At 48.1% G+C, this 20,776-nt stretch overlaps 1 protein-coding gene across 4 annotated transcripts in view; it reads right to left on the bottom strand.

The window, feature by feature from the left end:
- Window positions 1-815: 815 nt before the first annotated feature.
- GLT1D1 (glycosyltransferase 1 domain containing 1) overlaps window positions 816-20,776 on the bottom strand; it is a 37,185-nt gene continuing 17,224 nt past the window's right edge. Inside the window, exons 7-13 of one of the 4 annotated variants that reach the window (XR_008483865.1) lie at window positions 17,033-17,128; window positions 15,948-15,997; window positions 13,396-13,439; window positions 12,149-12,269; window positions 8,512-8,610; window positions 1,359-2,152; window positions 816-1,241 (exon numbers count right to left, since the gene is read on the bottom strand). Coding sequence is in view for 1 of the 4 variants with exons in the window: in XM_054289025.1 (XP_054145000.1) it covers window positions 2,006-2,152; window positions 8,512-8,610; window positions 12,149-12,269; window positions 13,396-13,439; window positions 15,948-15,997; window positions 17,033-17,128 (557 nt within the window). In the remaining 3 variants the exon portion in view is untranslated. Of the gene's footprint in view, window positions 1,242-1,338; window positions 2,153-8,511; window positions 8,611-12,148; window positions 12,270-13,395; window positions 13,440-15,947; window positions 15,998-17,032; window positions 17,129-20,776 lie in introns of those variants that run through there. The other 3 variants (XR_008483867.1, XR_008483866.1, XM_054289025.1) reach the window with 3 other exon arrangements.

Raw genomic sequence — 20,776 nt, 5'->3', positions numbered from 1 at the left:
GTCTGTTTGCCCTGGGGGTGTTACTGAAGGGCTGAGCAGCCCCAGCACAAAGCAAGGAGGGAATTGGGGAGAAATCAATACACAGCACTCAAACTGCTTTCTTGTTTACTGTACCAGAACCTTGCAAAACATCAAAAATAGAGAGGAAAGCTTAAAACACACTGTGAACTTCATTATTACAGAGGAAAGTCTGACACAACAGCCACTGGATCAACAGAAAACATTTCACAGGCTCTCCTTGGGGCAGGCTCCAGAGCATACAAAGCAAACAGGTTCCCAAGAACAAGAAATTACAAATATGCCCCTCTTTTTTGTTGTTTTGGGTTTTTTTCTCTAGATGCAAGTCCTTGGATGGCAATTACAGACTCAGAGATTGTCCATGGTCCCTGGGCTGGCAGGGATGAGCAGTGTGGACTTTGGGCAGAGCTCAGTCTCACTTTCAGACAAGGCTGCTGCGTTGTATTGGAATAAATACATCCTGAAAAGCCACAAATAAGAACAAACAGTGCCAAAACACACAGCAAATACCTCCAACCCCATCCCTTTGTACAGGTCTCATAAATCTTTCAATAAATAAGCAAATCACAGAGGTACCAAAGGAACTGGCAAAGCAAGAGGTAGTTTATGTAACCAAGCAGCTCTGGCACGGCTCTGGCACCTGGGCCCAGCTCCTGCCCTGTGCCAGGGGCACAATGCAGGTTCAGGGGAGCTGGGCTGCTCTGAGGGGCTGAACAGAGGCCCCTGTGCCCGTCCCTGTGCCCGTCCCTGTGCCCAGGCTGGCTCTGATCCCTGGGCTGCTCTGGGGTGCCTGCAGGAGCTGTGTGTCCATAGTTCATCCTCTGCTCGTGCAGCCGGGCCTCAGCAGGTGTGTGAGTGCCCCTGGCTGTGGGCAGGGGCTGGCAGTGCTGCAGGGTGGGAGGGAGCATGGGCAGAGCATTCCCTGGGACTCTGTGTGCCAGGAGTGCCCTGGGATCACAGCAGCAATGCCCTGGCACTGCCCAGGGAGGGCTCAGAGCAGCAATGCCCTGGCACTGCCCTGGGATCACAGCAGCAATGCCCTGGCACTGCCCTGGGAGGGCTCAGAGCAGCAATGCCCTGGCACTGCCCTGGGATCACAGCAGCAATGCCCTGGCAATGCCCAGGGAGGGCTCAGAGCAGCAATGCCCTGGCACTGCCCAGGGAGGGATCACAGCAGCAATGCCCTGGCACTGCCCTGGGCTCAGAGCAGCAATGCCCTGGCACTGCCCAGGGAGGGTTCAGAGCAGCAATGCCCTGGCACTGCCCTGGGCTCAGAGCAGCAATGCCAGCAATGCCCTGGCACTGCCCAGGGAGGGTTCAGAGCAGCAATGCCCTGGCACTGCCCTGGGATCAGAGCAGCAATGCCCTGGCACTGCCCAGGGAGGGCTCACAGCAGCAATGCCCTGGCACTGCCCTGGGATCAGAGCAGCAATGCCCTGGCACTGCCCTGGGAGGGCTCAGAGCAGCAATGCCCTGGCACTGCCCAGGGAGGGCTCAGAGCAGCAATGCCCTGGCACTGCCCTGGGAGGGCTCAGAGCAGCAATGCCCTGGCACTGCCCTGGGAGGGTTCAGAGCAGCAATGCCCTGGCACTGCCCTGGGAGGGCTCAGAGCAGCAATGCCCTGGCACTGCCCTGGCTCAGAGCAGCAATGCCCTGGCACTGCCCTGGGATCACAGCAGCAATGCCCTGGCACTGCCCTGGGAGGGCTCAGAGCAGCAATGCCCTGGCACTGCCCTGGGATCACAGCAGCAATGCCCTGGCACTGCCCTGGGATCAGAGCAGCAATGCCCTGGCACTGCCCTGGGAGGGCTCAGAGCAGCAATGCCCTGGCACTGCCCAGGGCTGCCCTGGCTCAGCCTGGCCCTGCAGCAGCTCGGCTCTGGGCTGTTACTCTATTGAACAATTTCTGGCTGTTTTTCAGAAGGAACCCAAGGAACCCCAACCCCATCACGTTGCCACCACTCAAGGGCTCTGCTGGCCCTGCCGGTCACTGCAGTCTCTGCACAAGGCTCTGGTAGGTTTTCCTCTCCCCTTCCCAGGAGTGATGCTGCTCCACGTACTCTTTGGCCCTGGTCACAATTTCCTTTTCCAGAGTGGGGTCATTCATTAAACTCTTGGACAGCGCAACAAACTCCTAAAAAAGGTGAAAAAAAGGATCAGTTAAAATTTCTTTGTAAAGGTCCCAATGCTACTGCAGTAGCTGGTACTGTCCAACTGTGAGCCAATGCATGGAGCTGTCCTGAGTCCTTTCTCAAGGTCAAGCACCAGACTTTATTTATAAACAATGACTAATAAATAATAATTTTATTATTTTACACAGCCCACCAACTAAGACATTAAAAATCAAAGACAATTCACATTTAATGACACAGAAATTGTCTGCCTACCCAATGGCTGGAAAGGCAGGCTGGTAATAAATGAATTGCCTGTTCTGTAATCTGGCATCAGATGTTTGAGCTCAGCCCAGCTCAACTTTCACCTCATTGCTGCTGCACCCTCAGTGAATTTCATGGTAAGGCTAAAAAGTCCCAACACAAACCCAGTGTAAGGAAGGAGCAGCATGCAGCACCTGGGCAGGTACAGATACAGCAGGGCCAGCTCAACAAACACCAAAAAACCCCACGTGTTCCCTTGAACTTCACTGGGCAACATACCCAGAGAGCTCAGAGCTCACAACTGTCCTCTGCCTGCTCCTCTGCCTCTCATTGACTCCCAGGCAAGAGAAACTGAACTTCAAACACCTGAAGGGAGATCTGATGTCTGAACTAATCTGTTCTGAGCAGCTGCTCTAATTTTCCATCAAGAGACACCTTCCAGTGCTTCAGCCTGATTGCAAATGTGCTCAGATGTGTGCAGAGCAGGGCCTGGCTTCAGCTCAGAAAGCAGCTCTGGTGGCACTGGGAAATTGGGATAATGTGTTAGCACACAATGGGCAGTGAGGATCAGAGCATGGGGACAGGGGGACACAGAGGATCCATGATTTACACATAAATAATGCCAGCTGTGCAGGGAGATAGCCCAGCTAGGAGCAGAGTTCATCAGCATCAGGTTAGGGACACAGCTATCCTTGAAAATCTAAACACACACAGTGGCAAGCACACAGAGTGCCCAAATACCTGCACAGCTGTCCCTGAACAGCCAGGCACACACAGTGCCCAAATACCTGCACAGCTGTCCCTGAACAGCCAGGCACACACAGTGCCCAAACACCTGCACAGCTGTCCCTGAACAGCTAAACACAGAGTGCCCAAATACCTGCACAGCTGTCCCTGAACAGCTAAACACACACAGTGCCCAAATACCTGCACAGCTGTCCCTGAACAGCTAAACACACAGTGCCCAAATACCTGCACAGCTGTCCTTGAACAGCTAAACACACACAGAGCCCAAATACCTGCACAGCTGTCCTTGAAAAGCTAAACACACACAGTGCCCAAATACCTGCACAGCTGTCCTTGAACAGCTAAACACAGAGTGCCCAAATACCTGCACAGCTGTCCCTGAACAGCCAGGCACACACAGTGCCCAAACACCTGCACAGCTGTCCCTGAACAGCTAAACACAGAGTGCCCAAATACCTGCACAGCTGTCCCTGAACAGCTAAACACACACAGTGCCCAAATACCTGCACAGCTGTCCTTGAACAGCTAAACACAGAGTGCCCAAATACCTGCACAGCTGTCCCTGAACAGCTAAACACACACAGTGCCCAAATACCTGCACAGCTGTCCCTGAACAGCTAAACACACAGAGTGCCCAAATACCTGCACAGCTGTCCCTGAACACCTAAACACAGAGTGCCCAAATACCTGCACAGCTGTCCCTGAACAGCTAAACACACACAGTGCCCAAATACCTGCACAGCTGTCCCTGAACAGCTAAACACACACAGTGCCCAAATACCTGCACAGCTGTCCCTGAACACCTAAACACAGAGTGCCCAAATACCTGCACAGCTGTCCCTGAACAGCTAAACACACACAGTGCCCAAATACCTGCACAGCTGTCCTTGAACAGCTAAACACACAGTGCCCAAATACCTGCACAGCTGTCCCTGAACAACCAGGCACACAGAGTGCCCAAATACCTGCACAGCTGTCCCTGAACAGCTAAACACACAGTGCCCAAATACCCTCACAGCTATCCTTGAACAGCTAAACACACACAGTGCCCAAATACCTGCACAGCTGTCCTTGAACAGCTAAACACACACAGTGCCCAAACACCTGCACAGCTGTCCCTGAACAGCTAAACACACACAGTGCCCAAATACCTGCACAGCTGTCCCTGAACAGCTAAACACACACAGTGCCCAAATACCTGCACAGCTGTCCTTGAACAGCTAAACACAGAGTGCCCAAATACCTGCACAGCTGTCCTTGAACAGCTAAACACACACAGTGCCCAAATACCTGCACAGCTGTCCCTGAACAGCTAAACACAGAGTGCCCAAATACCTGCACAGCTGTCCCTGAACAGCTAAACACAGAGTGCCCAAATACCTGCACAGCTGTCCCTGAACAGCTAAACACACACAGTGCCCAAATACCTGCACAGCTGTCCTTGAACAGCTAAACACACACAGTGCCCAAATACCTGCACAGCTGTCCTTGAAAAGCTAAACACACACAGTGCCCAAATACCTGCACAGCTGTCCTTGAACAGCTAAACACACACAGTGCCCAAATACCTGCACAGCTGTCCCTGAACAGCTAAACACACACAGTGCCCAAACACCTGCACAGCTGTCCTTGAACAGCTAAACACAGAGTGCCCAAATACCTGCACAGCTGTCCCTGAACAGCTAAACACACACAGTGCCCAAACACCTGCACAGCTGTCCCTGAACAGCTAAACACACACAGTGCCCAAACACCTGCACAGCTGTCCCTGAACAGCTAAACACAGAGTGCCCAAATACCCTCACAGCTATAAAACCTTTGGTTGAACTCTGGATTTTTGGGTGAATTCGCTGCTGCAGTGCACAATGCACAATGCAGTGTGGCTGATGGGGAAATCTCTGAGCAGGGGGTGATCCCTGCCTGGGCTCTGCCTGCCAGGACAGAGCAGCAGGAAAATGCAACACCCAGAGCCACAGAGCCCCGCTGTGCTGGGGTTTGTTCCCAGGTACGATGAGGAGATTTTCCTCGCACAGGTGAGCAGTGAGCTCTCATTGTACACCAGAGCAGTGCTGCTGTGAGCTGGGCTCTGGGGAGCTGTGCCCACCTGCCTGGGGCTGCTCTAACCGGGATCTCAGCCCTTCCCTGGGGGATTCTGTGTCTGCCAGGGCTCACCCAGCCCCACAGACACCACAGGAAGGTGGGGAAGTCTCACCTGACCTCTGCTGCCTTCATCCACTTGCCTGGAAAGTCACAGTGATAAATACTGGTCCCACTGAACCACATCCCCAACTTTAATTTTATGCTCCTGTGGAGGATTTTATTTAAAGTAATGTTTTAAAGTAATTTATGTAAATTACCTAAGAGCAGAAGCAGCAATGTAACATTTCTTGACAGGTAGTCCTATTAGCATTCTTTTAAATTGTGGATATGGAGGACAAAAACTTGGAAACATGTAAATGATAGAAGAAATGAGATCCTTATTCACAGTTACAATACTCAGGGCTGAGGATAATTTCAGGAAAAAATGCCAAACTGAGTCCAAAGCCTTCAATTTGAGAAAATGCAGGAGAGAGAAGAAGCAAATGGAAAAATGCCAGGAGGTGGCGAGTAAGGACATGTCAGCTTTATCCTCCTCCTCCTCCTCCTCCTCCTGCAGTGAGACCCCACAGTCACTGCAATCCCCTGGAAGGCAGTGGGACACTCACTGGGATTTACTGGGTTTCACCCTGAGCAGTGGCCTGGCCTGTGTCAGTGAGGGTGCTGAGCTCAGGGAGCAGGGAGCTCCTGCTCAGGGGTCCCCCCTACCCACAATGATTGAATTCCAGCTGTGAATTCCAGCTGTGGGTCTGTGCTGAGCTCAGGGAGCAGGGAGCTCCTGCTCAGGGGTCCCCCCTACCCACAATGATTGAATTCCAGCTGTGAATTCCAGCTGTGGGTCTGTGCTGAGCTCAGGGAGCAGGGAGCTCCTGCTCAGGGGTCCCCCCTACCCACAATGATTGAATTCCAGCTGTGAATTCCAGCTGTGGGTCTGTGCTGAGCTCAGGGAGCAGGGAGCTCCTGCTCAGGGGTCCCCCCTACCCACAAGTGGCTTCCATTCCAGCTGTGGGTCTGTGCTGAGTCTGCACTTGCAGCAAGCAGACATGCACAGCTCTGAGCCCCTGCAGGAAATGCAGCATTGCATTCTTCTGCTTTTCCATCAGCCTGTGATACATGAAGTGATTACAGGGAGGCAGCACACCTCCAGCAGCTGTTCTGCTCCATCTGGGATATTTGCACAAATATTTGTGCACTCCCATATTTTGTTGCAGCTTCAGTTTTGGTGAAAAGGGTCAAATCCACAAATGGCTTTCAGCAATAGGGCTAAGGGCACGGCTTGAGCAGCCCAAGTGAAGGAGGTGATCTCTATCCCAGCTTGCTGCTTGGGGCCATCCATGCTTCAACAAACCCTTATTCCCTCCCAGGAGTGGGGATGGTGAATGTGCAGGTGGAGCAGAGCACAGGGAAGAGCTGAGGCTCAGCTGTGACCACAACCCAGAGAAATGGGAGCAAATCCTCTCCTGTCCCTGCAGAAATTCTCACACTGCCCTTTCCATGGGCAGCTCCACACAAACACAGCAACATCCACAATGCAGCTTCCTCCTGGCAAATTGACCAATCATCCCTAAAGAAAATGTCACCTCCTCTGTGTCTCCTCAGATAAATCCTGTCTGATATTCTGCAGAGACACAGGAACACAGGTACACAGGAGATAAAGCTGGAAATGAGTGCACTGAGTAAAACAGGGTGAAGAATTCCTCAATTACCACCAGAGCTGTGCTGGTGACACAGCTCACACATAATGAAAATAGGGTGCATGGTTAATATATTATTTATATCATGAAAGTAAGTCTGCAATTAAAGCAGTTCAGAGCAGCTTGAGCAGGCAGAAGAAGGAGATTCTCAAAGAGATCCCCAGGGAGGCAGAGGGCAGGTGTGCAGGCAGTGCCACAGGTACCTGGGGGCAGGAAAGCTCTGGGTGGCACAGGAGAGCTCCATGGCACGGGAAAGCTCTGGGTGGCACAGGAGAGCTCCATGGCACAGCAGAGCTGCTGCTCCCAGCCCTCCAAACCCTCACAGGGGCTGCCCAGGTCCCTTCTGTCCCTTCTTAGTGCCTTGGAGGTTTATTTGCCTCCTTCTCTTTATTTGGGTCCTTCTGTGAGCTCTCCCAGACATGGGAGCTGTAATTCTGAAACCTAGCCTGCTGAATAACTTCTTGTGCCCTCCCTTTTAACACAGTTTTGCATTATTTATTGCCCCGTTCTTATCTCTTACTTTTTTTTACTTCAGGTCCCATTAACTCAGTGTCAAATATTCCATAAACTTGCAAATCCAAGCAGCAGCAGGATCAGCCCATGATTTCAGTGATGTGCACAGTGATGTGCACAAATGATGGAGTGTCAGGAACAAAATGAGACATTTCCCATGTTCCTGGAAGCCACAGAAGCTCACTTCCAGCACGAAAAGCCAGCAGCACTCACCATTTACAACAATTCTCACTGCATAATGGGCAATTAATATCCCTCTAATTTGGCTTCCAAAAGACAGCAGGCACAACTGCTCCTGCCCCAGGTACTGCAAAGCTTCCCCTCCTCAGATCAGAAACAGCTGAAAATGAGCATTGCTTATAGAACCATACTGGATTTGGAAGAGTTTTTCTATTAAAATCTTCAAAACCAACCAAGGGGATTCACCTTCCAGAAACACAGCTTAATAGGAAGCATTAATCACACAGTCCACAAAGTAAATAAATAAGATATGTTCTCTACTATGCATAGTTATCAAATGGTGAATTCTAGTATGTGTGTTTAATCTTGAGTTGGATAAAACTCTGAGGGAATCTTTTTCTGGGAGTCATTTTCCATGGCATACATGAATATGTAACAGCAGAGCCCTAATGCAGGAAAATATGCTGGAATGAAAATTTCCAGCATTTAAAAATGGGTAGTGTTCCCTCTCTTCCCACTCTTACTTAACTTCCCTGAGACTTCATCCTAACACTTGGCTTAATTTTATCATTAATTTCTCTGACTGAGCAATATCTTGCCTCTAAAAATACTTTACATTAACAGTGCCTGCTAGAAATTACAGAAAATGTGTCATCCGCAGCTCCAGCTCATTCTCCCGGTGTCTGACACCAGTTCTGCTGCAGATCCTCCTGAAGGGGAGTCTGGCACAGGCTCAGCATCTCCTGCAGGGTTTGGAACTGGAACCCAGAGCAGCTCCGAAAGCTTCCCAAGGCTGACCCCTAGTCCGGGCTCCCTGAACTGCAGAGCAAACACTGCAGGGGACAGGCTGGCACGGAAATGAACCCAAACCTCTGTGCTGCTCTCACCTGGGGAGTGGAGAACAGCAGCCCCGTTTCCTTGTGCTTTATTATTGCTGCATTCCCGGGAATGTTCCTGGCCAGCACTGGAACCTCTAAATCCATTGCCTGCAGGAATATAGAGAAGGAAACCGTTTGTAAGGATTTGTGCATTTTGTGGTGCTAACAATGACAATTTTAATAAGAGAGGCACAAACAACAACCCAAACCTCTTTCCCACCTCTCCAGATTTTTAATTTACAAACACCCTTCCCCAGAGAGCCCTGCCAAGGCACAGAACCCAGACAGAACCCAGCTCTGAGGTGTGCAAAGCCTGGCCCTCAGCTCTGCTGCTCTGGATTTAATCACTTTCGATGGATTGGGCAGCCTGGAGATGCACTGATGTAAAAGCAGAAATATTCATTTTGTGCAATTATCACAGTGTCAGATGGGGAAGAAATTCCCTCCCCCAGATCTTCAATGTGTTTCACACTGATTCCCTGTCACTCAGAGTCAATGCAGTTTTAATTGCTGTCATTACACTCCTGCATGAGGAGCAATTTTGCTTCAGTCCACACGGCAAGGAAACAAAACCCCAAGGAGAAAACCAGGATTTTTTATAGTTTGGACAAAACTGAAGAGACAAACAGCCAGGCTGATAAGGTACAGGAAGGGACTGCTGGGACTTAGCAACATATTTTAATAATTTAAAATCCCCAAGAAATCACTGTTAAAATCACCACTGCAGGTGTACTAGTCTGACCATAGCATTTCCATACCCTGGCACAAACATCTGCTTTGCAGCAGTTAGAGCTAAAAATAACAGCCCTTAATGATCAAACCTCTTCTACACTTGGTATCAGAAACTGCCAGAATTTCTGGGGTCATTCAGACACAGTAATGAAGCTGCAGAGATGGTGCCTGATTGAAGTCAAGCACCAATATTTAATCTTCTGCCATTTCCAAACTCTAAAGGGAAAGACATTTGTTCTGCTCAGACTTGGAGGGCAGGAACTGCTACCCAGGAAAATCCTGAGCTCCCCAAATGCACAGGTACCAGTGAGTTACAGCCACTAAAGGCAGGACAGATGGCCAAAGACTTCAGATGCAGGGCTGCCTTTATGCCACTGGCCTTAACCAAATGGACTGGGCTGTAAATAATTACTGCAAGAAGCGGCTTCAAATTTAATTTAGATACTTAGACTATTTCCAAGCAGTAAAAAGAACCATTTGCATTGTTGAAAAGATGCATAATTTACTGACCTAGCTCCCAGGAATAATAGCATCAAACAACATTTCAGTCCACTGGCCATCTGTTTTGTTCCATTATTTTGAGTGCAAATGTGTTTAGCTGCTCCTGCAGGAGGATGCAGGGTGTAAATTGAAGCTGGGGACGTCCCCCTGTAACATCTCCAGCCAGCAACAAGGGCTGATAGAGCAAAGGCAGGGTTTATTCAGCACTCTGTCTTTGCACTGTCCCTCATTTCCTTCCTTCTAGCCCATGCATCTTCTTGGTGGCTCTTCAATTTTATTGCTTTACAATATTCCTTCATCTTTGGTGTTTTATAATCTGCTCTGGCTGTTATTGCACACTGCCGGTGCTGCACACGTTGGCCAAGAGTGGATTGTGCCTCACAGCACAGCAGAACCTGTCCAGCCTCCTTTTCTACCATTTCTAATTGGCTTCTTGTTGGTAAAAGCCAAATTTTGTATGTATGATTTTGAATCTAACAATTTTTCCGGCAGCTGGAGCATTCCTGGAGCACAGGGAAAGGCTCCAGTGCAAAGGTGCAAACCCTGCTGAGCAGAGGGAACTCAGGAACCGCTCAGCAGTGGAGCCTTTGCCACCACCCGTGGCCAGGAACGTGCCCAGCTCCTGGGCTCCCAGAGGAACAGATGCATTTTTAACGCCTGCTCTAATGCTTTGTTTTCTCCCTTCAAACGCCAAACACAAACAGATCAGTTCCAGTCAGATCTGGGATCTCAGACCCAGCTGACAGAGTCATTAGTGACGGCTCCTGGCTCTCCAAACCTCCAGGCAGGTGGAACTGGATGGGATTATACATTTATCTCATTTATCTATTATATATTTATCTCGCTCTGAAATACTGTTTACACATTCATGACCTTGCTAAATGTTGAACTTTGAGGACAATGAGAGCTGCATTTCCAAACTCCAGCCTGTTTTCTGCAGCCTAGGAGCAGAAGACTTTTATGCGGAGTTTTCTGCCCTATTATCCAACAAGCTGTCAGCAGATGGCCCTTCCTGCTGCTGGCCCTCCCAGGAAAGAACTTCAGTGTCCCGGGCTGCCATTTCTGGGAGAGAGAGGTGTTCCAGCAGGGTTTTATCAGCATGGCTCAGATCCCACTGAACAAACACAGAAATCCCAAACCCTCTGGAATCTGCCCCGATGTCCTGTCAGCCCTGAGCCTGCACAGTTTGTGCCAGACTGAGCTCACAGCCACTGCTCAGAGCCCTTCTGGTTTGCCTGCTGCTGCCTCCCACCCCTGGCACTCTGGGGAAATAAATAAATAAAATAAATCAGGTTGGGTTTTGGTCAAGTGTTCTGTGAGCAGCCCTGAGGGGAGCATGGAGCAGGTGAGGAGGAGGTGACAGAGACTGAACTCCACTGAACTTCTGCAGCTCACCCCAGCCACCCCAGGCTGCCTGGCCTGACACAGCCCAGCTTTGGAAATGCCACAGCCTGGAACTGCAGCACAGAGCTGGGCTGGTGCAGGGGCAGCTGCACCTCTGAGCTGGGCATTAGGGGTGGAAATGCACCTCTGAGCTGGGCATTTGGGATGGAAATGCACCTCTGAGCAGGGACATTTGGATGGAAATGCACCTCTGAGCAGGGACATTTGGATGGAAATGCACTTGTGCTGTCCCACCAGCACCTGCCCTGCCTCGTTCCTGTGATGCTCCCTTGGTTCTTACTCGTGAGGACTCTCAGATGAGTGGAAATGCTGGAAATGCAACTCATTACAAAAGAAATGGGAGGCTCATTTATATTACATAACCACATACAAATGGTGTGATAATTCCTGTGCTCATGATGAACCAACATTCAGCACCCACCAAACAAATGGAATAATGAAAGGCATTTGCCCAAAGAACTTCACTTCAAGTACAGTTATTTTTTTCCTGAGAAAGCACTTGATACTAAGCTGCGCCCTACTTTGACAGGTATGAAATAAAACTGGTTATTAATTTTCAATACTGATGGCAAAAGGATTAACTGAGCGTGTCATTCATTCATTAATCATTTCAGAATTAAATAACCAAATACAGTTCTTAGATTGCTTTTTGAAGGGATGTAAAAATAAATGAAAGTCCATTCTAGCAACATTATAAGGAAGTGGGTGTTGAATCAAGCTCAGTGACAACCCCAGGAAATCAGAGTGATTTCTGCATCTCAGGTCTGCATTGTTAATTTAGCAGGATTGATAAAATTACCTTCTATCCTTTAAAAATAAATAGAGAAAACATAACAAACTGTCAGTTCAGGGGAAGAAAACCTTAATTGCTAACACTTGAAAAAGGAAATGTTTTAGTTTTGCCCTCCCTAGCTTTGGACTGTGTCCATGAAGCACTGACAGCCATTCCCAGTGACAGAGGGTGTCACTGGGGGTAAAGCTCTCAGAACAGCCCCAGCAGGTGCCTCACCTCCAGGATGGCAGCAGACATGCCCTCGGAGCTGGAGCTGTTCACCAGGGCCAGGCAGCAGCGCAGGGCGGCGTGCAGCTCGGGCTGGGGCAGCTCCTGCAGCACGCGCACCCCGGGGGCCCTGCGGGGACAGACAGAGGGACAGACAGGGCTGATGGAACCCCTCCGTGAGCGGGGGGCGCTGGCACGGGCTGCCCGGGGCCAGCGGGGATCCCCAGCCCCGCCCGAGCTCAGCCTGGACAGGGCTGGGGCTGCCAGGGTGGGACTGGGGGAGCTCCAGCCAACCCAAACCCTCCCATGGTTCTGTCAGTGGTAAATCTACATCAGAGCCAATCAGATGTGGTTTAACCCAAAACATCAGCATACTGCTTATTCTAGAGTTCAATGTCGGGAATTCCCGGTCTGAGATGGTTCCATGCCAAAGGGTCCTGACAGCCTTGTCAGTCCCACAGAGCTGTGCGTGGACATCTATTTGTATTTACCTGTGCAGGGACTCCCATTTGTATTTATATGTGCATGGACACCCATTGGTATTTAAATGTGCATGGACACCCATTGGTATTTACCTGTGCAGGGACTCCCATTGGTATTTATATGTGCATGGACACCCATTGGTATTTAAATGTGCATGGACACCCATTGGTATTTATATGTGCAGGGATACCCATTGGTATTTACCTGTGCAGGGACTCCCATTGGTATTTATATGTGCAGGGACTCCCATTGGTATTTACCTGTGCATGGACATCCATTGGTATTTACCTGTGCAGGGATACCCATTGGTATTTACCTGTGCAGGGACTCCCATTGGTATTTACCTGTGCATGGACATCCATTGGTATTTACCTGTGCATGGACACCCATTGGTATTTACCTGTGCAGGGACTCCCATTGGTATTTATATGTGCATGGACACCCATTGGTATTTAAATGTGCAGGGACTCCCATTGGTATTTAAATGTGCATGGACACCCATTGGTATTTACCTGTGCATGGACACCCATTGGTATTTACCTGTGCATGGACACCCATTGGTATTTAAATGTGCATGGACACCCATTGGTATTTATATGTGCAGGGACTCCCATTGGTATTTACCTGTGCAGGGACTCCCATTGGTATTTACCTGTGCATGGACACCCATTGGTATTTACCTGTGCACGCACACCCATTTGTATTTACACGATTAAAAAGGGGCACCAGCTGCCTGCCTTCAGCACAGAGCAGCTTTAACATGAACTCCTTACCTTTTAACTCTCTCCTCAACTTCACTGGTAAACAGTGGATCAACCTGGACAGGAGCACACACAGAGTCAGTGGCACTGCAGCTCATGTTTGAAACACGCAGAGAAATGAAGTTCAGCACATTTTTATCTAAAATACTTTAAATGCTGAGCTTTAAATCATCCCACAGATGTGTTACTCAGTTGTGTCAAAGCTTGGTGTGACACCTCCCGTGTGAGTGAGGGCAGGGCACTGATGTGCCCAGGGACTGTCCTGTACTCACTGAGTAAAAATGGGCTCCAGGGGCTCAGGAGGCAGCCTGGCTGCAGCTGGGACACTCACAGGGATGCTACTCACATGTTCTGGCAGAAAGACTTGATGGAAATCTAACAAACACAAAATTCTAATCCCCAGTAAATAATTAACACAAAATTCTAACCCCAGTAAATAACAAACAGTCATGAGTAAAAAACCCAAAAGGAGCTCTGAGAGGAAGCTGAATGCTTTAAACAAAACTTTAAAGTTTTGTGGCCTTAACTTTTTTTGAAGTTTCATAAGCTCCTATTCTTGGAATACGGAGCTGCTGAAAATTAGCTGCTGTTCCAGATTTCATTATAGGAATGAACAAAAGGAAAGCTGGAAGTGGAGACAAACGGTGAAAGTTTTACATAACACAGACCCCAATCCTGCAACATTACCTCGACTGCACCACCTGAGACAATCAGGCACAGAAAATCCAGGGAACAGAATACAATCTTATGGCAGCAAATAGATCATCTCATGGAGGTAAAGCAGAAAATAGAGTGGGGGCCTTTGTTCTTTCTCTTCTTAATTAATATACTCTTACTGAATGGGCTTTTATATTCACAATAAAAATTACATGCTTCATAGATGGTGGCACTGATTTTCTAAAGATTTTTTTGGTTTGAGAAGCAACCTGAATAAGAAGAGTACAGCTAAATACCAACAGAGCTGAGATGCATTTTTTCCTTTAGAAATATTTTAGTTCCATGAGAGAAATATGCTCTAAAGTGTTTTAAGGAGGTTCAGCCCTTGATCCAGTCTGTGCACTGCCACTGGGCTATTTCTGGCCTGTAAAGACATTAGCTTGTGAGAAAGTGAAGCAGAATTAGAAAGACAACTGAAATGTTTATAAATCCTCACTGGAGGCAGCAAGTGCATCTTTTGACTCTGCAGCACAGCTTCATTACACCTGCTCTAGGTTTGCCTTCCACACCAGTTCACTTCCACATCATTTTGTGTATTAGTGTGGAAAAAAGCCCAGATAAAACAAAAATGTAAAAACAGCTTTTAACAATAAAATCCTATGTCCCCAAATTTGCAAAGAATGAAGCCGAATGAGAAAATAGAGAAATTGTTCTTATTTGCCTATTGAGTGTCTATTTGTTTTTTATAAAGCAGATTGCCTGCAAGTTTTCAGGCTCGTGTGGAGATGAATCAGAGATGAGATGATACAGAGGGAACACATCACCCAGATGAGCCAGGGAGGCTTTTAGTCCCCTCCAAGCAGCAGAGAGAGTTTGTCTCACATGGCACAGCTGCCTCCTCAGAGCTTCTGCCTGCTTGAACCAGGGCTGCAGGCTGCCTTTTCCAGCCCTGTGCTGCAGGATCCCTGATTTCCCTCTCAAAAACCCTGCAATTACTTGTGTAACTTCAGCACTAAGTTCCACTGGCAGCACACAGAGCAGAAGAATCAGGACAGAGGCAGAACTTTAGGATTATTCTCAGATGGGGATGTATAAAACCCTCAGTTTATCCAGGCTTTGGCGCTCCGAGGTTCTGAATGGCCAAGGAGCTGGGCTGGGTTTGTGAGCTGCAGCCCTGTCCTTGCTGCTGGTGCCAGACAGAGGCTGAGCCCCATTTTATTTGTGTTAATTGTGTCTGAGCCCAGCAGCGGCAGCAAAGCCCGGCTGGAATGGAACAAGGACAGTGCTGCACGTGAGCAGAAGTGAGAACAGGGATAACAGCACTGAAACACCTTCACAGCACTAAAATCCTCATTAGCAGTGCCTGTGGGAAAACATCTCCTGGATGGCAGCTGCTGCCTTTCAAAACACTTGATAGGCTCATTTCTAAGTTATCCCTACTGGAATGGGCATTGCTAGTATTTGATTTACAAAAGCACACATTTTATCAGTTTGTGAGTGTCTAAAAGCCCACAGGTGTAGCAGCAGTGGCCAAGAGTGGAATCCAAGTGTTCTGCTGGTTTTTCTGTTCAGAACTGCTCCCTGGGATGGAGGGGAGCAGGGAGGAGGAACAGGCTGGGCTGCCTCAGTGCCTGCTCTGGAAAGGCCTGGGAGCAGTGCAGGAGCCCCTTCATGGGCAGTGCTGAATTGGGGTATTCTGGCCCCTTTATGGCCAGTCCTGGACTGTGGAATTCTGGCCACTGAAACCCTGCCAAGCTCAGACCTGGTGGGAAGAGCCTTTCCAAGGTCTGGAGCTTCTCATCTCTAACAGAAACCCTCAGAGCCAGGATCAGTTTGGAGGAGAGCTGAGGCATCTCAGATGAGGTAAATGGAAATATTTAGAAATAAAAATTACAGCAGCTACTTACTGCAGGTCCAATAATGCCCAGATGGACACTGGGATCCTTTCTGTGCCACTCTGAAACAGAAGAGGAACAACTGTTTTATTAATAAAAATTATTACTTTTTTAATCAGTATAAATAGCTCCATGGTTAGAGAAGAATTAGACAAATATTGTATTGCTACTTAAAAGACTGAATGTGCACAAGATTCACACTCAGCCCTCACATTACTCCTCAGAATTCAAATATTAGCATATCTGAAAGTTAGTATTTAGCCTTTCTGCTTCATGCAATCTCTTCTGACTCAGGGGTTATTTAACTAAGCTCAGATATTAATTTTGAATCACTCAGGAGAACAATGCTCTGTATAATGCAGTGGTTCTGGCCACGAAGCCACAATCACTTGAATATTTTCCTGTGTCAAGGAACGTGTGGAAGCAACTGCAGCCATTACAATCATTACTCAGTGATATGCACAAGAGACATCTGCTGCTTTTTGAACCCAGAACAGACCAGTGCAGCTCTCTGCAAGCTGCATTGTTCCTCAGCACCACAAGGCTCCAAGGGCTGTAAAAGTCACTTAAATGTGCAGGCTGGATTTGCAGCTCAGAACGCCTGAACCTGGTACAGACACAAACAGAGCCTGACAAATATTCCCTTTTGTGCTCCCAGGAAACTTCAGCCTAGTCTGAGCGCTGAGCCAGAACAATGGGTGGTAAAACTTGTTTGCAGCTTCAATGGCATTAATTAGCACACATGCAAATCAATGTAACAGCCACGGGACAGCAAGATAAAAAAGTGATTTTGAAGTAGACGATCTTTTCTTTTGTCTTCCATCAATATTGCATGTAACAGCAAAACAGTTTTCTCAGCAAGCAAAATCATCAAATATTGCTTTGATTTGAATGCTCTGTTATTCCCAGCAGGATGGAAAAGACATGGCACAGAAATAATGTGTGGAACAGATCAATGGTTACATAAGAATTGCTTTTTTCAAATGTAAATATATGATGATGTTTCCTGCAATGAACAAAACAGCCCATGCCAAACTTACCAACACGAGAAGAATGCAGTGAGTGACAACAGGAACGTTCAAATGGCCAGAACTCACCTGAGAAAGCTTCCACCAGGTACAGAGGGTCCTTCACTCTGCGCAGCCCACACACCAGGAGGAACAGATGCACAGGGCCTGAGTCTGCAGGGATGCCTGGAAATGATTGTGAAAATCAGCCAGTGGGGCAGGGGGAAAGCTGAACACTGCCAACTGCTCCATCAGCGAGCACAGACAGCGGTAAAAGCAGCAAAGAGTGGATCATGAACAATTGTCATTCTTCCCCCTGTTTCCTGCTCTGAAACAATCCCAGATTGAGGATGTGCATCACTTTATAGGGCACAGGGGTTCCTTTGCAGAGACAGGCAATGTGCAGGACTTGGAGAAAGCTCTGGTGCTGTTCTTGGGCCCCAGAACCAGCTCTGGGCCCTGAGATGGACAGCTCCAGGGGGCTCTCAATGGTTTTACCCCTTAGGCTGAAGAAGTTTTTCCTGAGCTCCAATCTAATCCTGCCCAGCACAACCTGAGCCCATCTCCTGAGGCCATCATCTCCTCCTGAGCCCATCTCCATCTCCCCCTGCCCTGCTGTCGTCCCTGCAGAGGACAGGGCTCTGACACTGACACTCTACATTGGGCCATTATCCAAACCTGCACAGCAAAACAGGAGCACAGGCAGCAAACACAAAGCCTGAATTGTCAACACTGACTAATTTCTGCAGCTTCAGCAGGGACATGGTTTTTCTAAGAAAGGCAGGAATAAGTACAAGTGTTATCTAAAGAGATTTTGGAAGTGTAGATTCATTTAACTCCATCCCTCCAGGTACTATCAAGAAAAAAAAATGCAGCAGTCATAGGTGCACAATAAAAATAAATGTATTACTGCAAATCTTTAATCTTACTGAAAGCTGCAGGCCTGGAATTGAATGAGTAATACCAAGCATCGGCTTGCTGAGAGGTAAAGAAGAAGATTTAGAAATTAATTTTCCAGGGCCTGATTTCAAGTTCACTGTTGTTCTCTACAGACCTTCAGAGAACAACACCAAGCCCACGTTATTTAGGTTATTGGTCCATTTCTGGTTCTGTTCAGAAACAAAACCTAAGCCATGATGAGATGGTGAGGGAGAATAACCTGATTTTCTTTCCTGGTCATTTTGAAAAGATTTCATTTATCCACCTCCTGAGCACCTGACAGCACTGACTGCTGTCCTCAGAGAGGAAATCCATCAGTTTATGGCACCACCAGGAGCCCAGCCACCCTCCTTTCAGCAATCCCAAACTGATTTTCCAGCCCCCAGACGTTCATTCCTGTGCCATGTCACCCCACACAGCAGTTTGCTCCCTCCAAGGTGAGGGGCAGTGACTTCACCCCAAGTGCTCACACTGCCATTCCCAGCCAGCAATGCTGGGGCTGCTGATGTCCTGGTGAAGACAGAGTTAAATGAACCTGGAAACTTCCAGGGACAGGCTACTAATGCAGGAAAAATCAGACTGCAAAATTCTCAATCAATTCTTCTCTCCCCTGTTTCTCATTATTTCTAACAGATCAGACAACAAAAAGCTCTGCACTTTCAGATCACTTTGGGAACTCAGTTTATTGCTGCTATCATACAGGTTTTACTACACTCAGCTGGATAAGTGCACAAACTTTTACTGATCAGTTTTTCTTATGTGGGTCTCTCTTTCCAGCACAGCTCCAGGAAAATCTAATGCCTCTGTAAAACCCTGCCTGTGCCACGACAGCTTATGTAAACTTCTCAAGCTCAGACAACAGCCCTGCCACCAAGCAGAAATTACAGGAGAGCTGAAAACTCAAACTACAAAAGCATATAAATAAAACATATTGCGTGTTTTATTTGCTGCTGCAATAGGCATGTGATGACCCTGAGGTTCCACAGCACCATGGGAGCAGCTTTAAGCCCTGTTTGTGGGCTAAACAAAGATTTCTCAGTGTGTTAGCGCAGGCTTTGTTGGTTATCTGCATCCTCTCATCACATGATGTTTACTGGGGTCTGTATCTCAGCCCCACTGAGAATCAAAGGCAGCTTTTCATCCTGCAGTGATGACCTCAGGCCTGTGATCAGAGCTGCTCTGCCCCAGCCTTGAGCTGCTGCAGATCAGTCTCAGGTTTATCCTTCTCCTAAACTGCCTTGTTATTTTCTGTCAGTCTGTCTCCAGCACGAGGCTGAACTTCCCCTGACTCTCCCAAGTCTATAGATAGGACTTCTAAAACTGCTAACCCCAAACAGACCGTGCTGCACAGAGATCCCTGCAATGCAAGGTCAGGGAACACAGCCTGATCATCCTGCTCTGGCCTCCAGGCTGACACAGGCAGCAAAACCCCCTGGAACAGGCCGAGCTCCCAAAGGGGCTGCAGGTGCTGGGTTCCCAAAGAGAAGCTGCAATCTCTCTGGGTTCAGCCTCCTGCTTTGGCTGCTGCTGCTCACAGTCTCTCAGCCACACAAGCAAACTGTGAAGCTGACTGTTAACCACAATGCAAATTTACTCTAAAAGCCTTTTTTTGTGGGTTTAGCCAGTGAATGCTGACTAACCAGCCCCTGGAGATTCTGCAATAACCCCACACCATCATCTCTGCAGCTCCCGCGTCTGAGACTATGAAAAAATACCAATTCCATTATATTTGTACTGAGATTGTACTGCACCCATAATAATAATAATAACAACAGCAAAAACCCTTCACAGCACTGCTTCCATTTGTGTCAGGCAACTGCTCTTTACATTGGCACCCAAACTATGAAATGGAGTGCACACAAAGCTGGCATTCCTCAGAGTTTGGTTTAGCACCATTCAGATCTTGGGGCTGCACCTCTCCCACCACAAAGTGCATTTGGTGCCTCCTGCCACTCAAAGCCACCACTAAACTCCTTGTGAAGCCATTGCATTGATTTAAAGAGGCTGTTTGGGTATTGATGTCATATTTAAAGTGAGTAAATGTTTCCTCTGACTGACAACATCAGTCCAATGAATATTCACAGGAAGCCTGTTCTGTGGAGGGAGGTCTGGATCGTTCTGAATAACCTGCTTCAGTAGAGACAACAACCTGGCACCCTGCACACCCAGGGTGTTTCACAGAGATGCCTCAGATGGAATAAATCCTGCACTGCAGGCTGTGAGCTGTGCTGGGAATCCTGAATGTGACAAATGCTCAGGGGCTCTGCTAAAGACACAGGCAGGGGTTACCTGCAGAAATGTTTCTCCCAAAAATCATCCAGTGCCTTCAGACATGGGATAAAACTTCATGAAAAAATGTTCAAAAAAAACCCCTCACAAATGCCATAAATGCCACGAGCTGAAGGAGACTGGGCAGCTTCATCTGCATTGAAGCTCAGGGTCTTTTCACATTGTGCAAGCCCACACTGCCAAAATCACATCCTCCTGAGCAAAACTGCCTCCTGCTGTTGAGGGTTTGCTTCTGACTGCTCCAGGTTTAGTGGAATTTTAAACACTTTGGAACTGCAAATGCCCAGAACAAAGCGGCTCACTGGGAGCTCCTAATTAGTCCCTGGAAAGCCAAAGGTACAGCCAGAAAGCCTGAGCCCATGTGCAGTGTTAAAAGAAGTGGAAATTGTGGGCTGCCACCAGAGATGGACACAGGCACCAGGCAGAGGAGATAAATCAGATGAAGCAGTCATAAAAACAATACTGAATAATCTGATGCCAGTTTCCAAGTTATTATTTAATAAGGCACAGATGTTAGAGTCACATTTTAGTTTGCTTTTCATGTACATTATGAATTATTTTGCACTTTTGCATTAGCACACATTAGGCAAAAAAACTGTCTCTAAT

This window comes from Melozone crissalis, unplaced genomic scaffold (assembly GCF_028551555.1).
Source record: "Melozone crissalis strain CALT ecotype California unplaced genomic scaffold, PUWL_Pcris_2 ptg000063l_1, whole genome shotgun sequence".
Classification (NCBI taxonomy): domain Eukaryota; kingdom Metazoa; phylum Chordata; class Aves; order Passeriformes; family Passerellidae; genus Melozone; species Melozone crissalis.
This window is presented reverse-complemented; position numbering and strand designations above follow the sequence as displayed.